At 43.1% G+C, this 18,656-nt stretch overlaps 1 protein-coding gene across 2 annotated transcripts; it reads right to left on the bottom strand.

Annotated features, from left to right (window-relative positions):
- Positions 1–14,943: 14,943 nt before the first annotated feature.
- LOC106654278 lies at positions 14,944–17,987 on the bottom strand. 2 transcript variants are annotated; one of them, XM_023459073.1, is made up of 5 exons: positions 17,908–17,987; positions 16,249–17,741; positions 15,931–16,176; positions 15,603–15,860; positions 14,944–15,525 (listed from the first exon to the last, which is right to left on the bottom strand). In XM_023459073.1, exons 2-5 carry the CDS (start codon positions 17,735–17,737, stop codon positions 15,203–15,205), a joined length of 2,316 nt encoding a protein of 771 aa, XP_023314841.1. In that variant the 5' UTR covers positions 17,738–17,741; positions 17,908–17,987; the 3' UTR covers positions 14,944–15,202. The 2 variants fall into 2 exon arrangements, with proteins under 2 accessions (XP_023314841.1, XP_023314842.1); XM_023459074.1 differs by having other exon boundaries at positions 15,931–16,110.
- Positions 17,988–18,656: the final 669 nt, after the last annotated feature.

Here is an 18,656-nt window from a genome sequence, read left to right as displayed (position 1 = left end):
AATTATGAATATCATCGCAAACGAGCTTTTCCTTCCGCGAGCTCGGTAACGACGATTCTCGAGCCATATAGCACAGGGTTAGGTCAACGATCCCATCTCACACGGCTGTGCCGGGCTGTTATCATAGGCGAACGCGCGCGCGACTCTCTCGCTCTTTCTCGCGAGTCTGCAACGACGACGACAACAACAACGACAACAAAGCGCAAAGCACACTATGTGGCGACAACGCGCCAGTTCCCGCGTGCGCGTGTGTGTGTGTATGCCTCGTCGCTGCAGTGCAGAAAGAGAGAGAGCTGCGACGATAAAGAGATATACATTATCGCGAGCGCGCCCATGAGAAAGAGATGAACGAAAGAGACAGTGGCTACCTACTCTCTTGTATTATACTGTACACGCGGTCGTCGTGCCCCGGCTTCGCATATAAAGCTCACTTTTCTTTGCCATATATATACGAACGTGCATTATATACGCGCCGCGTATTGTGCGTGTCTGCCGCGGCTATATACGAGATCGCGATGCCATTTTTGATTGTCTGTTCTTCTTTTTATTCTTTTTTTTTTCGTTGCTGTTGTAACGACGACGACGACGACGACGACGATGATGTTGATGATGATGATGATGATAATGATAATGATGATTGTAAATATATATTATATACACATGCACAGGCACACATTCGCGCAAAGGCTTGATGATGTTAATAAAGATGGATGACAGATTATTACGATCGCTATCGCGCGCGCCGAGTGCACCGTGCGCGCCGTATACTACTCGGCATTCATCAAGAAAAGAGAGAGAGACTCTACCCGGCTGCTCCGTCTTTCTCTGTCTCTCTCCCCGCGTGTATATGTGGTATATAGTATAACAGTGGCAGCAAAAGAATGACGAGCCACGGCTGCAGCGGCATTGCGCGCGATATTTATGTGGCTGATTGCAGCAGCAGCAGCAGCAGCGGTGTGCAGTGTATGTGTGCAAGCAGCGCCCATTATCATTGCCATGGCCGCGCGCTACATGGCGTATGAAAGGCTCTCTGTCTGTGGCACACACATGCAACACAAATGCGCCAGTTCAGGTTGCCGCGCGCGATGCGTATGTATCATACGCATTTGTCTATAAGCGACCGTGAAAAGTCTATTCCGTGCAAATATAGCTACATTTATATACAATATATGAATATAACCCAAGTGCCAAATCGCTAGCGTGTGCAGATACCTTAATGTAATGGCTTTTTTTCTCGGTGCGAGTAAGCTCGCGCGCGCGAGAAAACAATTGGATTTATCGACGTTACACCGTGGCTATGTGGATGCGTGGGCTGCAGTGCTCTCGCGAGTCACACGACATTGCTATTTAATACGTGAGTGTACTGCAACTACTACTACTACTACTACTACTACTAATACTACTACTACATACGCTGAATAAAAAAGCCATATAAACGCAGCCGAGTGCACATCTCTCGGTGTGTGCAACAACGGCCTAGCACATGTATACGCGCGCGTTCGCAATAATAAACTCGCGTCGACGCGACGATACACATCCAAAGTGCGCGCACTATACGCGTTGCGAGACACGCAGAGCGCAGCGCACGCACGCACGATAATATATATATCAAGGCGAACGTCGCGCGTTCTCGCTCGCAATTGCGCTTAAAATGCACGAATCGTCGCTCGGAATCTCGAGTGCATCCAACACAGTTCCCTCTCTGTATGTATTGTGTGTGTGTACGTAAGTACAATAAATTCGTGCGCGAATAGACAATTTTTTTCGTCTGGTACAAAACGACGACGGTATCTCTCGTCTTCGTCGTTTCGTCGACGACGACGGCTGCGACGGCGGCGGCAAGGTTAACGATCCTATAAATGTTCATCCATCGCGCACAACAACGTCTCGCGGAAAAATTACGCGAGACGAGAGACGCTTAGCGAATTAAGATACATCTCGCGCTGAGGCACCGGGGGCCCCCGCACCCTTATTCCAGTATACAATGGGGCCGCGGCTCTCTCTCTCTCTCTCTCTTCATGGAAGAAAAAGCAGCACTCGAGTAGAGAGAGAGAGAGAGAGACCGAGCTTGATGCACACAACGCACACACGTGTTTTTCTATTTTTCATCGCTCTTTTAAAAGGGCTCCTCCTCCTCCTCCACCTCCTCGTGTGCTCCAACCTCGCAGCGCCGGCGAGCACACGTATATATACCAGAGTCGTATTTCTCTTTCGCTGCCCTCTCGCGAGGCGATCTCGGTATAGAGCTCAGAGAGAGAGCGTATAACCCCCCTGTATATTCGCGCGGATACGTTCGAGTCTCTCTCTCGCTCGCCGCTCGGTGCCTCCTCGCGGTCTATGTACAGGCCTCGTATTATTATATATGCGTATAGGATATGTTACAGGTAATAACGCAAGGTCAGCGCCGGGGCTTTAATATCGCTCGCTGCGTCTCGCGCACTACGTGCACGCGAGAGACTAATGTAACTATAAATAGAGGCTCTTTTTGCGCTGTTTTGCCGATCCAACGCGAGCTCGATTTTCTTGCTTTTTGATAAAAGCGTCCCCTGTTCTTATGTAATCAACCCATCTTCATAGACTAGCAAGACATAAACCAACCTAATCCTTTTGACTTAAACAATCATTTTGACTTTGCCACTTGCAGATTTACAGATTTACAGGTACTCGACATCTGGTGGTAAAACTTGGTATTACCGTATTTAAAGGGGTCGGGTCATTTAATATTAGCTCAATATTTTCAACATAACTAATAACAGAAACAATACCAAAAACAAGCCAATTAATGTAAGAATATTTTAAAACATTATAAATGTTCTTTTTCAAATATTATGCTATTATTAATGTCCTTATTCTATTACCAAGGTCCCCACCCTAAAAATCTTGTAATAATCCCATCCCATTCGTCGAAAATTGGCAGGTTGTAGTACCTTCGTAGCTTGTATCTAATTCACAAAGCCTCGTCAGCTCCTTCATACCTGCCGTAATTAAATAGCTTATTTATCGCTCGCAGTGCCGAAATCCACTAAATGCCGAATGGGAGCCAAATCGTGTGTCGAGGTTGAATCGCTTTCAACAAGCTACTTAACGATCGTCGACGTTAATAAGGCACACAAGCTCTCTGAACTTTTGTGCGACCGCGAGACAATTTAAATGCCCATATACCGAGAGAGATAGAAAAAGCTATTTGGCTAAGATTAAAGAGGGATGGTCCACGGATACGAAGGCGAACTATATCCGAAGGAAGAATTAAGAGTCGTTATTAATTAGCAATTTCTTATGTACACGAGCAGCAGCAGCACTGCCTAGTCCGGAAAAACATACGGCGGCCGCGCGGCTCCTCTTCTCTCTCGCTCTCTCTCCCTGCCATAATTGATGCTATTACGGATCGAGGTGCACATTTCGATCTATATACATATCTATAAAATACACGTAGGGGCTGCTGCCGGTGTATATTCGCGCTGTTTTTCTCTTCGAACCGCACGATTTATTGCCACTAAATTGGTTGCACATACCAAACCCCTCTCTCTCTCTCTCTCTCTCGCTCGACCCGCGCGCGCGGAGGATTTAAAGTCTGTTTATTATTAAAGCAGCAGTGTATGTACGCGCATAGCAATTGTAAATCAAGCGCAATTTTTTGCCCCTTTCTCTGCTCTTTTTCTGGAAAAACTCGAATGAGCGATCGCGCGCGTATACGTATAATACTTCGCCCTCTGCGCGTCTGTGTGCGCCTTTAATACGCGCGCGTTTATGCTACGTTTATATTTGCGTTCACTCGTGCGCTGCACTTGTGCACCGACTGCGCGTTTATTGCGCAGCTTCGCGGCGGTCGTCCGTGGCAGCAGCAGCAGCAGTAGTAGTAGTGGTATATAGTGCAAACTTGGAAGCGCACGCGGGTCGAGAGTCGTTTGTTCCGTCTTTCTCTCTGTCTCTCTCTCGGTTGGGTATTAAGAATCCTGTACATAACAATAATTCAACTAAGAATGCCAACAATTAAATAAAACATTCGGCCCGAGATGGGACGTATTATACGCGTGTGCGCATCTACGGGGGGAGACGGTGAATCGATCAGAGGAATATAAGATTGCAACGATGACAACGACGACGACGAATCGTAAAATAAATGTCAACGACAACGAAGAGGTATGGAAGCGCAGCAAAAGTTAAAGCAGACTCGACCGAATGCCGACCGCGACGACGAGTCATCGTATTTTTTTTCTTTTTGTCCTTATTTTCGGACGCTAGTGTATCCGTTGGCACAACTATACTACATGTTTTGCGCGCGGATCAACACGATTCCTCGCGCGCCCCAGACTCCTTATGTATACGTGTGTTTGTCCAAGAGACGATTCTGAATTAACCGATATAATGCGCATACTTGTAATATGTACAATGTCCTCGTAAGCCATGTGCTGCTGTTGCTGCTGCATGGCACTCAGAGAAGAGAAAACAAATTGCGGCATGAAACATTGTTGTTGCTCGCTGCCCCGGAGCTGCTACTACTACTACTACTACGTCCGACACGACTTCTTCTTGCTTTTGTCTCTTGTTACTTTTGTCAATTAAAATTGAACCGCCTGTGTATGTGTGTATGTATCTTCGGGGTCCCCAGCCAATAAACGACTGTATATGTGGCGCAGATACATACACACACACGCTATTAAGAGTACTTGTGGCTTGTGGCGCATGGTAGGTATATAAGATTTATCGGAATAAATGCGCGCGCGTCGGCCACAGAGGAAAAGAGAGCGGATTTTATTGCGCGTCATTTATTTATACACAACGTGCATTACGTTATACGCGCATCGAGGTTCGGCGTACGAGATTAGCATAACTGGCCGAATATAGCAGATGCATTTTTTACATAGAAATATTTATAATATCGATCGTTGGACGTCGAAGGCTCATTCGTGGCTTGTATATCGGACGTACACGAATTCGTTTCAAGGGCGATCGGAGAGGTTGACTAAGTCATGTAGAAAAAAAAAACAAAAAACCCAACATTCGATACTATTGTCGTGTATACATACTCCAAGACGAGATTCCACCTCGAACGAGGTAATTCATTTTATACGAAATTCTGTAGAGTATCCAAGTATCGTATATAGGAATTTGATCGATATATATATTAACGGAACGGAGCCGCGGCTCGTACATCCGCCCGATTTATTTATCGAACACGCACAGCAGCAGCAGGAGCAGCGGTAGGATCGTCCGCGAAACAGGAGTGCACCATGATGCGAATCGCCGCCGCCGCCACCTCGCCCTCGATTACGAACTCGCTCTCGATGAACCGTTATGACGTAGCTTTAACTAATCTCTCTCTCTCTCGGTGAAAATATTTTTCGTACGTATATAATGCAAGATGCTGCTCTCTATGCACGCGTAGAGTATTTGCGCGCGTATATTTCAAGGCGAATAAACCTGAATTCCCGAGATGATGATCTCTTTCGCTGTGCCACACGCACAGGCCTCTGCGCCACGGAAATTCTAGATCGAAGTACGGAGCTGGATTTTTTATTTTTTTTATTTTTTCGAGATCGGGCCGTTTTATTATGCGTGGAAAAGCTTCGGAAAATTACTTTGCTCCACTTGAGATTCGTCCGCCGTATAAAAACTCAACGCAGCTCTCCTACATTTAGTGGGCGTAGTGGTGCTGGTGGGGCTGAACCGATAGACACACGCGGCTTATAATATACGAATGCAACAGGTAGCAGCAGGTCGTGCCTATACCCGCGTTGAAGTCTTCGTCCGAAGCAGCGAAATAGTCGACTGAAATTCATTCATATTATATATACGCGTAAAGAGCAATCGCCTCGACGTTCGAACTTGCCCCCTTTTTCCCCCTCGCAGCAGCAGCAGCAGCAGCAGCAGCCTATTCTCTCGCCTCTTGTGTGTTGCTGCAGTCCGGCGCGTTGTTCCTCCGTGTGCTTGTGCTAAGCTATATATATACGAGAGAGAGAGAGAGAGGATCGTTGACTCGGCCGCGCGTTATTGTACAGCGAGGAGTATCGGTATATATAGAGAGAGAGTCGTATAAGCTTTGAGGTGCAGCGGCGATACTGCAGCAGCAGCAGCTCTTCTTTACGAGCCCAAGAGAATGCCTCCTTCTCGCGAAAAATCCATCGAGTCAAGGTCACTTTCTGCCGCCGCCGATGCTATGGGTATGGGTATGGACTCTTGCCTTGCTTGCGAGAGAGAGAGAGAGAGCCTTTTCACGAGCGAAAAATGACTCGAGCTGCGCGCAGGTATATATAGTTGCCTCGCTCGCGCCCTCGATCAGTCCAATAGATAGAGTACGTGTATATATATACAGTCCACTGACGTTTATATATATTGCGCGGCGCAGCTGTTTGAGAGCTATATAGTTGGGCGCATCGTATCTATCCGTTCGTTCGCGATCGCGTTTTATTATATAATACTCTACTCTCGAGCGGCCGGCTATAGCTCGCGATGAGATTCCCCGTGCGACGATCGACGACAGGACCTCCTGTGCTTACACGTATACAGGAACATGAGCGGCGACTTTGAGTCTAAGCTACGTTACCTACACGAACGACCGAACGAAGACACCTGCGTACGTACTTTTAATCCATCGTTAGCAGAACTCGTGTCAAATTTTCAATCTCGATTCCGTACCATATACTGCCGAACGATCTACCTGTTGCACATACGCATACGAAATCGGTAATTATCACTCCGATTTGTATTACCAAGTTACGTATTTGAATACACTATACTCCGACCGTAGCTTCAAACTCGGTAATTCGAGCTTCTTTCGTTCTTTTCTCGCTGACTGTTTTACAACAACGGCAACAATAACAAGTGCCGTTTCGATTCGGCCGGCGCACGAGACAGAGACGGAGAGAGATTTATCGGTCAATTGTTTCGACACTGTATAGTATGCATAGGGACTTTCGATACTTGCATATACGTGCACACACAGAACTTTTTTTATGCAATCGCGCGCGCACGCACAGGTTTTCAACAACGCGACACACTCGTTTCTTTTCGGAGAAAAATTGCTACTGCTGCTGCTGCCAATTCTCTTTCGCCGATCGCGCACGCAGTATGCATATTGCGTACGCAGAGATACTCTTTACATACACGGAGCACACGTATACCGTTTCGTGGATGATTTTAATTGTATACAGCTGGTGTACAGACACACACACTTGTTGCACGAACGATCTACTTGCGCTCGCTGTGCTTCCTTCTAACGGACCGCAGCTTCGAGACGAACGAGATTTATTCCATGTGCGCTATACGCGAACGGGACGCTTTGTGCACAAAAATTTTTTCAGCTACAACCTGCGGGCCGCGCGCACGCGCGACGATAGCGTTCGAGCGTCTTATATAGAGAGAACGATACGATTGCGAAATGGAAATAATTTAGCGAGAAACTCATTCGGCCGCGTTGCTGCTTCCATTCGTCGAACGATACATAATTTATGAGCCCGAAATTGCAGGCGTTTAACTGCGTGGATTTTCCGCGCGTACGTAGGCCGCCCGCTAGCCCGGCCGATTTGTAATTCAAAATCGAGCATCGATAATCGTAAACTGCGCGCGATAAATTTGGAATAATAATATTTTCAAAATATTATGTAAAAAAGTTTTATCACGCGATGAAAAGATTGTACGGAGGAAAAAGGCCCGGATGAATATTTAGTTCGCGAATAAACTGCAGAATCGAAGTGCGATTTATGAATTAATTTACAGTTAAGAAAAAGGAAACTCTCGAGAAGAATTTGAGATCACTGGTATATATATGAATGCCATTAGGAACATAAAAACAAATCGGTTTTCGGAAAAGAAAATTGCTCCGCGATAATTCGTACGGGACTTCGATACAAACAGGTGTATTTCAGAGCAGATGCTGATTTCGGCCGTCGAGTGTCACGCTGTGCGAGGCGCCTCCCAAAAACCGATCGTCGTACCATACACCAATGCTCGAGTGCGCTGCAAGTGAGAAAAGCTTAGACAACGCGATAAAGCGCGCCCAACGCCACGACGGCGCATCCGTTCGTTGCTAATGAAGGCGTGCGCCCAAGCATATTATAGCATCGTACCGAGAGCAGCAGCAGCAGCAGCAGCTAGCTTACGAGAGTGAAATATATAGACGTGCGAAATCCGGGATGGTAATTGAAATTTACTCGCACCCGCTCACGGTTAAATTGTTCGTGTATCCATATAATGTATATACTCTTGGCGCGGGTGCGCGCGGAGTGATCGTTTATTTGGCCGTACTACGGAGCAGACTGTGGAGCGACACACACTCGCGCACGGGGCTCCGCAGCAGCGAGTATATACATATAGTAAGCGATGTCGAGTCCCGATTAGGGAAAGATCCACCGTGCGTTTAAGAGCGTGGATGTGTGTGTGTGTGTTGTGGCACAAGCCCCCTTGAAGATATCTTCATCTATGCGTTTGCTCATTCTCCGCGAGACTCGGAGCTGCTCCTACTCTTATATACTCCATCCTGAGCGAGAGGACAATGCCTTTTTTTTCAGCGCAAAAATAATTAGCCCGAGCCGCAGCAGCAGCAGCTCGTGTTTGCGTGTGTTTATATTCACGCACCGCGCGGCAGAAGCAGAAGCAGCAGAAGAGCCCGTCGTACACATAAAGGGTTGTACTCTCGTCGGTGATCGCGCGAGACGACGACGACGGCTTCTGAGCTCACACGCGACTTTACACACACACGAGCGTTGCCCCTTTTTTATTCGCGTGCGCTAAATTGTTTCGAAGCGCGCGACGACGTCTCGACGCATTTCGCGCCTCGTGACTGTATATACACGATCACGAACGCCGCACGGTTGATCCATTATTACACGCGTCGATCAAAACACGTTGGGTTTTTTCACGTCTACGGTCAATTATGCATCGTATATAATATGCGAATATCGAAACGAGATTCGTTCTGTAGTATGGCTAATACAGAGTCGAAGCTGACCGAATAATTGATTCGGCGCAAAAAACACTTTCATGGACGAGCCGAGAGCAGCATACAACAACAACTTGAATACAGACAACGTTGTAATTACATATCTCGTAATCGTTCCGTATATATGTGAAGCAAAGTAGTCGATGATGCGGTACTACGTCTTGTAAGCAGGTGTTGGCCTTTGTGATTAGTGCCTCGCGGTGCCGCGTGCTTAAAGCCCGCTGAAAGCCCCCTCCCGAAAAAAACACTTTCGTGCATTATTATTATCGTGTACGTATCGTGGGCAGCTTTTACCGTGTAATGCGCGCGGCCTTAAACGAGAGGAGTAGTAGCTCGAAACGACTCTTATAATATTATTATATACTTTGTCTCGACTCGCGTGTCGATTGACGAGCGAGATGACGAGTCTATTTTGTGTGGAAAAAAGTGTTTGGATCCCCCCGCAGGCGCGTTCCGAATTACATGGCATTCGACCGCATATACGTACAAATTACCTCCGAAAATTCCTCAAGACGATTTAGGGACTCTTTAGCCGCGCGTACACCGAGTACCGCGAAATCTCTCACGCTTCTTGCGTATTACATATTGTACACACTGTGTGTTGCTGCTGCTGCGGTGCGCATCTCCCGAGGAAAACTGAACGTCCGCGTATCTATACCTATACACACACACACACACACACACACACTCAAGGTATTTAAACGTATCTTATGGAGTTAAACTACGATCGCTGGCAAGGGCTGCCGATTAAACTGTCCGTTAGCGTTTGGCGCAATTTAATTGATCCGCGCGAGCGAACGCGCGCATGCAGCAGCAGCATCAGCCACTTGGACTAATGGGAACCTTTCGCAGTCTTTCCTAAGCATTTTCCATGATCTACAACCGTACACGCGTATATATATACCTAATCCCTCGGAGCTCCATTGAACTCGGTCATGCAGCAGCAGCAGCTCGATCTTCACCCCACGGCAGAGCAACATCAGCAGAAAGGGCGATCCGTTAGATCGCTCGGAGCACGAAAGCTGCAGTTATATATGTACTACAGAAAAATAAAACACAAGAGATCGAGGGTCGTTTCTCGATCATTGTTTAACTGCGCACTACGTATAGGTACACGTAATTATCAATAGTCTCAAGACGTTTACCCCGAGAGGCGAATAATTCAATCGAACAACTCCGACTCGCCGATGCTGCCTGTGTTTACATCCGAGATTTTTGTTTATTTAGCCGCGCAGCATTAAAAAAGGCGCTTCCCGACCACCATATATAACACGGGTGAATTCAAAGAATATAACATAGACGAGGTGTGCGTATATATACGTTGCGAGAGAGAGAGAAACGCGCGACGACACTATATATATTTCTCGGAAATTATGCAAGCTCCTTTTAATGAGGCGAGATTCTTCGCAAACAACTTAGAGCCCTACCGAGATTCAGCTAGCTAGCTATACTATAGCTGGTAAGCAACAGGGACAGTATAGTACAAGGATGGCATATACACACGCGCGGCGCTTTTTCTCGCCTACGCATTTGATGTTGCTGCTAAGCGGCTGCCTGCCTGCCTGCCTATTGTCTCTTCTGCATGTGCGAGTATTCGCATGGGCGCTCTTATTACCTGTACACCTATATATATATTCCGCGCGTGGCAACGCACACACACACACACGACTTTAAATGCCCCATTCACGTCGATTAACTCGTCAACGCTATGTAACGAGGCGCGCGTTGTACACTAGCGGGAGCTACGTATATAGGTTGCGTTTTGAGAATATTTATTTTATCGTTATACACGCGTGTACGCAAGTGTGCTGCATCTTTTCACCGTTTTCACGAAAACGTATTTGCGACTGCGTATTAAAAGAGGATCGCCATTAGAGGATAAGGCAAGAAGAAAAATCGGTATTCATAGGAATGCGATTCGACCGACTTAATCGATTTCCAACTCGATACTCCGTTTTAACCGGATCGCTTTTATTTAAACCCAATGCTGTGCTCGCGGAAGAGTAGCAGCAGCAACAACCGAAAGTGTATGTGTGTTTACGCTCGTCGCGCATCGACTGCGTCCGCATATTTATAAAGAGATACGTACACGTAGTTACAGGGTGCTGCTACCGCTACCGCACGCGATGATCGTGTGCGGCTTTTTAAGCTCGTTATAAAAGTAAAAATTGGAAGAAGGAAGGAAAAAAAGGCAACAACAACAACAGGAGAAACGACTCTGTGCGCGCAGTGGAAACGTTTTCGAATGTGTGCGATGCGTGTAAAAATTTGTTCGCTCACAATCACTGCATGTATTACAATAATATATAGGATAGAGGAAAAATAACGAGGCTCGCCTTATCGCGCCGCTTCGTTTTAAAGCGGAAAAGCGCGAAAACGTCGTGTGTGTGTGTGTGTATTATATACATCTGTGTGTATGTGATACACATTTTCGCTGCCGTATATAGTTTCAATTTCACTTTTTTACGCCACTTCGCGAGAGAGGCTTAATGCATGGCCTGTTTCGCATGTGCACTATAAACAGCACACACACACACACACACACAACTTCAGCACGTACTTGCGTACGCGAGTCACTGCTTAGCACATATAATAATGCAGTGCTATAGCGCAAACGGCCTACAGAGGAGAACTCAACCTATTCAATGGCGCTCCGTATGAGTACTTTTTTTTTCTCTCTCTCTATCTCTCTCGCTATTCAACATTTCACGCTCTACATTTGATCTTTTTTCAGCTGAAATCTCGATTCCTATTTTTTTATAAGAACCAGATTTTCTTTTATCGTATATAATGTTTCAATCGACGATCGCGAAACCTGTAAATTTTGGATTCGATGATGCAAAACTCCCGAGATCGAACTCGATCGAAATGCCTATTTTCACTCGCGCGGCTCAACGTCGATATTACACCTGCGATTCGACGTAATTAAAGAACATTTTTCGAAATCAATCACTCATCGCCTAGTAGACGGTAGACACCAACTATATAGTGCCATTGTTCATCTCTCACCCATTACACGGATAACTCATATACATAAGCTCACGAAGAGAGCTCGGCAACAATATTCAATTACGGCATCGACGAGCTTCGGAGTGTGTCGATATTCGCGCGGGCTCTATATATATGTATTCCGAGCGTCGAGAGTGTTTTGAATTTATGCCCGATTATGCGCATCAAAGTCAATTGCAAAATCACTCGGCGCGGCGGAGCATCGATATATACATACATATAAATATCTCGCGCGAAAAACACTTAAACCAAAGGCGCGGGAGAGTCATTATGAGTATCGAGTCGAGAGTCGTTGTCGGTGCACACCTCGCGCCGCTGTGATCCGCTGCACGTTCGAATTTTCAAACGGGTGGATGAGGCAGGAGGAGGAGGAGGCAACGAAATCACGCGGACGCGCAATAATATTAGAAATAGAAAGCCCCGATAGATTGCACTCGTGCACCGTCGGGAGAATTATGGTAACGCGGTGAACGAAGAGCAAGAGGATCTCGTTCGTATTTAAAAAGAAGAGAAAAAAAGGATTACATGTATGGGGGATCGTGTTTCGATTCGTGTATCATATACAGGCGAACGACGTCTATTACACACGGCTGCGGCGGCGGCACGCGTTGCACCTAAAAACGTTTATATATATATATCTGCACACTCGAGCGAAACGGTTAAAACGAAGAGTTTGAACAAAAAAAAAAAAAAAAGGCCGTTCGATACGAGGCGCAGGGTGTTCTCTATATACTATATCGTGTAATATGCGCGATATCGATCCTTTACGATCCGACGTATTGCCCGTGTAAGTAATGTTATTACGTTATGTACGAATGTTATTACGGGCGAGAGAAATCTTTTTTGCGCGGCACACATTCGTTACCGACTACTCTCGCTTCTCGTCTGTGTGCGCGATCGTGTGTCGTAGCGCACAGGCGGGACTGATCTTCTTCTCTTCGACTCTCGTCTTCGTTTACTTTTTTTATTTTTTTATTTTTTTGCTTTTTTTTCGCAACCAGAAATTATACCGGTGGCTAATTTACGAGCGTTTTGTATATTAATTGATTCGTTTTCGGAGCTTCCGTTCCGAGCAGATCGATAATAAGAAAAGAGCAAAATAAAACAGAAAACGAACTCTTCTCTTCTTGCGATCGTATTTAATCCGCGAAGAGTAGCGTCGAAGGAGAAGGAATGATTAGAGCTCGAAATGAACGAAAAAAAAAAGAACACATGCACTCGCACATACACAGTCGCACGCATTAGAGACACCGACACCGCAAATTTACCCATTAAAGCACTATAAAAGAGCGATGAACTTGTAGAGAAATTACCTTCTCACAGCACTGTCACACACGCGTTATCATCAGCAGCGGTCGTACTTGTGTGGTATAGTAATAGTAGTAGTAGGCAACGACAACACACAGCGGCACACGGGCGCTAATGGGTTATTTTTTTCTTCCTTCTTAGTCGCTGCTGCTGCTTGCAACTCTCGTTACAAAAATACCATCCGCTCGTCGTCGTTCCGTTGCGACTTGCCGATTGTCGAACTTTTTTTTTCAAATTCAACGTCGTTGCGAATCGATTTGAAATTTCGCCGAGATTCTTTTGTCGTTGTTGTTTTTTTTTTCTATGTTTCACAATTGCCACTTGATTTTAAATATATTTGTCGTTGTTGTCACTGATTACATTACAACGAATACGTTTGATAGAGTCGTCGAACACTTTTATTCAAAACTAAATGAAATTGCCACGTAACGATAAATAACAATCACTGACGGGTTTAATAAAGTATAACCGTTGTTGAAAAAAACTTGTGCACTCGATACTAGAGAATTATCGTCGAAGACTCGATCGTCGTCGTCGTCGTCGCGAAAATTGATCAAAAACCAAAAAAAAAACAAAAAACACCACACAGAGAAAAGAACAGGAAAAGCACTACAGAGACGACGAAGAGAGAGAGAGATGTTAATCTTCGAACGATATTACAACAATATATCGTGTATCGCACAACAGGTATATATCTCGTAACGAACGAATATATATATACGCCAAGTCACACACGAGCGGCAGGTATATACAACACCGCACTGAGCTCGCGATGAAAGTATATTTTTGCACACACACTTCTATACACGGGTATATACGACCGAGAGAGAGAGCGATATTATTACTAAATATATTTATATATATATGTAATGTAGTCGATCGCGCGCGGCGGCCGTACTAGAGGCAACTAACGGACGCGCGCGCGAATCGAACGACGAGAGGTAGTAGGTAGCAGCAGCGCCGAACGACTTGCGGCTGCTCTCGCGAATTCGCGGCGGCGGCGGCGGTGGTGAGGCGGCCGGTGGGGTGGGGGCAGCAGCAGCTCTCTATACTACTACTATATACACTCGCGGCGCACGATGCAGTCGCAGGCTCGCTCTTTCTCTATCTTATACTCGTCGTATATATATAAGGATAGACTTTTCTGCGAGCGCGACGTCCATCTCGCTCGTTCGCTCTCTCTCTCTCGCACTTGTAAAGTCGCGAGCACACACACACACACACATACATAGACACAGGTTTACTCTTTCGCCTCCTCTGCACTGTATAAGGTAAATGTGCCAATGGCTGGCCACTTAAGCAGCTTAGCTGAAAAGAGATGCATAGAAATGAAATAAATGAGTTATTTTGATTGTAAAATACTATTGGATTCTTGAGAACTAATGATTTTGGACACGAGGGACTATAAATAACTCATCATAAGCCATTAAACAATTAATACTGCTGAATTGATCAAATATTCACTTCATGCCAATGACTGGCCAATGTAATTTTTCGATGTACCAATGTCTGAAATCCCATGTCCCAATGCCTGGCCACCTATTATTTTAAGTAGTTGAAAAACACAATGATGCCTATTTAATGGTTTATATTTATGATTAATTCATTATTCTTGAAATTAATGAATGCATTAGATGAGAATAAGTATAATTGCATGGTTTGGAAAATAAAAATGAATAAATACTTAATTAAGATCAACTTTTTTTATTCTTTTTTCACAAATTCTGTACAGCAATAATTACGCAGTAATGACGAGACAAATGACAAAGATAAGTTATCTTATAAAATATGATTCACTCTAACATTATTAAATAATATTAAAATTTAAGTCATAAAATTCTATAACAAAAATAACACTTTTTTTATGAACTTAAGTTAACATTAGCAGGAACATTTTAAAATCATATTTATGACATGACATAAATAAACACCTATGAAATAAACAGCTTATAAATTATCAATGTTTTCTTTTTTAACCCTTTTGGCAGTCAAGTTTTTTTTCTCATTTTGTAATTGTTTAATTTTTTCATCAATTAAAATCCTTTTCATTTTTTTCTCTTCTGTCACTCTCTTACGCTCTTGAGTTGCTTTTTGGGCATCTTCTTTTTCTTCTATTACTCTTATTTTTTGTGCCTTGAACTCTTCAGACGACAGAATCGGTGTAAGTTTCGCTTTACCCTTCTTTTGTGGTTTAGTCATGTCTGGTGGATAATAGAAAGTCTCCTTCATGACACCGTCGAAATCAAGCTCGATGGTTGATTGATAAAACTCTGTAAAATTTCAAATTATGATGATACATTTATATATATATATATATATATATTATACGATTAAAAAAATAATTTACCTTTACATTTAGCCACATTATTATTAGTTATGTCACTCAAGACATTTTTTTTAATTATGGTCAAATCCAGGGCATTTTGATTACAAATAAGTTGATGAGCGACAGGTACATCAATGGTTGGTTCGTCAATTATAGGTAAATTTTGGAGCGTTACATTGATGACTGGTTTTTTGATGATGGCTACTGGGGTAAGGCAATCTACTTCTTTGTCACAATAAATGTCTGCACAGCTCGACTCCATTAATTCCAAAGTTAAGCCTATAATAGAAAATTTGGTTTGTAAAATCAATTAGTCAGTATTGACAATATCTACAAAAATAATATTTACCATTCTCACAGTATGAAGAAAATTCCGACTCAGTTATTGGGAAACTGTAGCTATCAGATGTTGGTTCGAAGATTGAAGAATCAATCACTTCTATCACAACTTCTGAGCTATCAACCTTGCCTACATCTTCACTTTTATTCACTTCGCACTCTTCTGTCGTTGCTGAAATTTCAATTTCTCCTAGGAAATACGAACCAAATACACATTGAATATACAGAACTATACATAATACTACAATATTCAAATCTGTGAAAAAATGTTTACAAAAAAAAAAAAAAATTAAAATAAAACTTTCGAAAGATAAAAATTAATTTGCACCACTTGATTTTAACTTCTTCCAATACTGATAGAGTCCTTCATTCTCTGAATTAGTAATCTTGAGGGAGCTATTCGAAAAAACCATTTGAAATTCTGTCAAAGTTTCTTGATCCAAGTTTTTTTCAAAAAAGTGTAATTGTTCTGAAGTTTCTTCTCTCGCTCTCTCTTCTTGTTGTTGCTGCTGCTGTTCTTGTTGTTTTAGTGAAATAAACTTTTTTTTAGGATTTTTTGTTAGTCCGTAGTCAATTGCATCTGGATTTAATGGTGTTAGCCCACAAGTTGTGAATCCGTTTTCGATAATCTTTGGCAAATTTCCCATGCCATCAATAGCTTGTTTCAGAAGAGGAGCAAAATGCTCTCTTCTTATTCCTGGATTGTTTGTTCGTAATCTGTAATCATCTATCGTATTCTTCCATGCACTTTTCATAGGCCTAAACACTGCAACATCTAGTGGTTGCAGTATATGAGTTGCATTCGGGTACAGAGCTATGAGGACTATTTGTTTTTCGTTGCAAAATACTGACAGAGGCAATGATAGGTGAGACGAATGTCCATCAACAAAAAGTATGACAGGAAACTCTATATGGTTAGTCTTCAACCAAGGATAAAATTTATTAGTAATATAATCAAAAAACTTGTCAGAAGTCATCCAGCCTTTTTCAGTGTTGCCAAGTAACCATCCAGAAGGTAAACTTTTTGTTATAAGAGCTGGTGTACGTTCGTACCAAAACAATAGCATTGGTGGTAGCATGACCCCTGCACCACTCACATTAAACAGTACAGTTATTGACTCCTTTTCACCATTAACAATTTTATAAACAGTTTTAGATCCTCTGCGTGCTAATACTTTATCTCCTTTTGGTGAAAGAAGAAATGCTGACTCATCTAGATTGAAAATTCTTGATTTATCAATATCTAGTAATGAATGGTTGTTTAAATATGTTTTTACTTGTTTAAACCAATTACGTATCACCTCTTCAGTGGCTGATACTCTACCTATTGTTAAGTTTTGGGCAACCCTGAGAGCAACTTTATCATGACGTTTACGGAACAATTTCCACCAACTTTCACCAGGCTTACCGTCTTTAAAAGGCACATTTCTTTTCAATTTTATAATAAGCTTCTGGACACACTTCAGTAGTACACATTTAGTGATGGGAAATCCTCTATCGCTACACTGGAACACCCAATCAACTATTTTCTGTTCTTCTTCATCTGACAAATAAGGAGAGCGACCCATTGAAGCTTCTACTGGAATAATAAAATTCTGTTTTGCATATAAAGTGCTTCGTGGAATGTTGTATATTTGCTCAGCCCGTCTTGTTGTCATGCCATTGTCAATGCTGTCGAGAGCTTTGTATACAGCGTCTTGCGTATACTTTTTTACTTTTGGTGCTGAGGGTATGGATCGTAGTTCCTTCGTGGTCTTTCTCAAGCCTTTTCTCTCATCTTTCTTTTTTGATTCTTCTTTTCCTTTAATGACCTTCATCACACTGCACAGAAATAGAAAATAATATAAATAGCTGAAGTTGAGCTGATAAAAATTTAAGGTTATGCCGGTACTTTTTTGTACTATATCATAAATAATCGACATTGAACCGTAATTATAAGTTTTTACGAATAATATATGTTTGAAGTAATATGAATTTGTGTACTTACACGGATCTTTAATTCAGAAATGTTAATTTACATATAATTAACTGGCTCTCGGCAACTTCAGTTTTACACGTGGTCAGTGAGTAGCACAGAAAAAAAGTGTGTACCATGACATGGCCACCGTCATATTTGACTGGTCAGACATACAAGCATAAAAACGCAAGCGAATTTTACCGGTATCAATGAATGACCATTCGAAATTTTAGTGTAAAATTAATATTTTCAGAATTAAATTGATGTGTAATACTTAAAAAATGTGTTCAAGATTATATAATAACTTTGACACGTTGATTTTAATGTTTTTATAACTTAATATCGCCTTAACAAAAACTGCTCATTTCTTAAGATTCAACGTAAGCGAAGCATAGGCAGATGGCATGTGGTTCGAGTCGAGTAATCATAATTGATTTTTAAGCTAAATAAGTCGCTGATTATTAATATTTATAGGTACATCAATAGCTATCATTAAAATCATTTAACTTGCTGAGTTTCATGGGTGTAAAGTATAAAATTACGTAAATAATCGTAAAAAATCATATGAGTGGCCAGGCATTGGTCAGTGGTCAGCCATTGGTACTTTTACCTTATATATACGAAGGCAGCATTAGCGCGCGGAGAAAAAGAAAGAGAAAGATTCGCGGCGTGCATAGCGGAACTCCTATATGTATATCTCTCTCTCTCTACGCGTAAAACGCGTTCGCCACTGCGAAAATGTAGTACTTTGACTGCTGTGTCTGCGTGAGATATGCCGG

The sequence above is a fragment of the Trichogramma pretiosum genome, unplaced genomic scaffold, assembly GCF_000599845.2.
Source record: "Trichogramma pretiosum strain Unisexual culture from Peru unplaced genomic scaffold, Tpre_2.0 scaffold54, whole genome shotgun sequence".
Taxonomy (NCBI): domain Eukaryota; kingdom Metazoa; phylum Arthropoda; class Insecta; order Hymenoptera; family Trichogrammatidae; genus Trichogramma; species Trichogramma pretiosum.
This window is presented reverse-complemented; position numbering and strand designations above follow the sequence as displayed.

What these genes read in the sequence shown, in the direction of transcription:
- LOC106654278 (XM_023459073.1), bottom strand. Translation starts at nt 17,737, where the DNA reads ATGAAGGTCATTAAAGGAAAAGAAGAATCAAAAAAGAAAGATGAGAGA. An exon ending in GAAGAAGTTAAAATCAAGTG is followed by an intron (nt 16,177 to 16,248) that starts GTGCAAATTAAT and finishes ATTTTTTCACAG; the next exon opens with ATTTGAATATTGTAGTATTA. An exon ending in TAATGTGGCTAAATGTAAAG is followed by an intron (nt 15,526 to 15,602) that starts GTAAATTATTTT and finishes GAAATTTTACAG; the next exon opens with AGTTTTATCAATCAACCATC.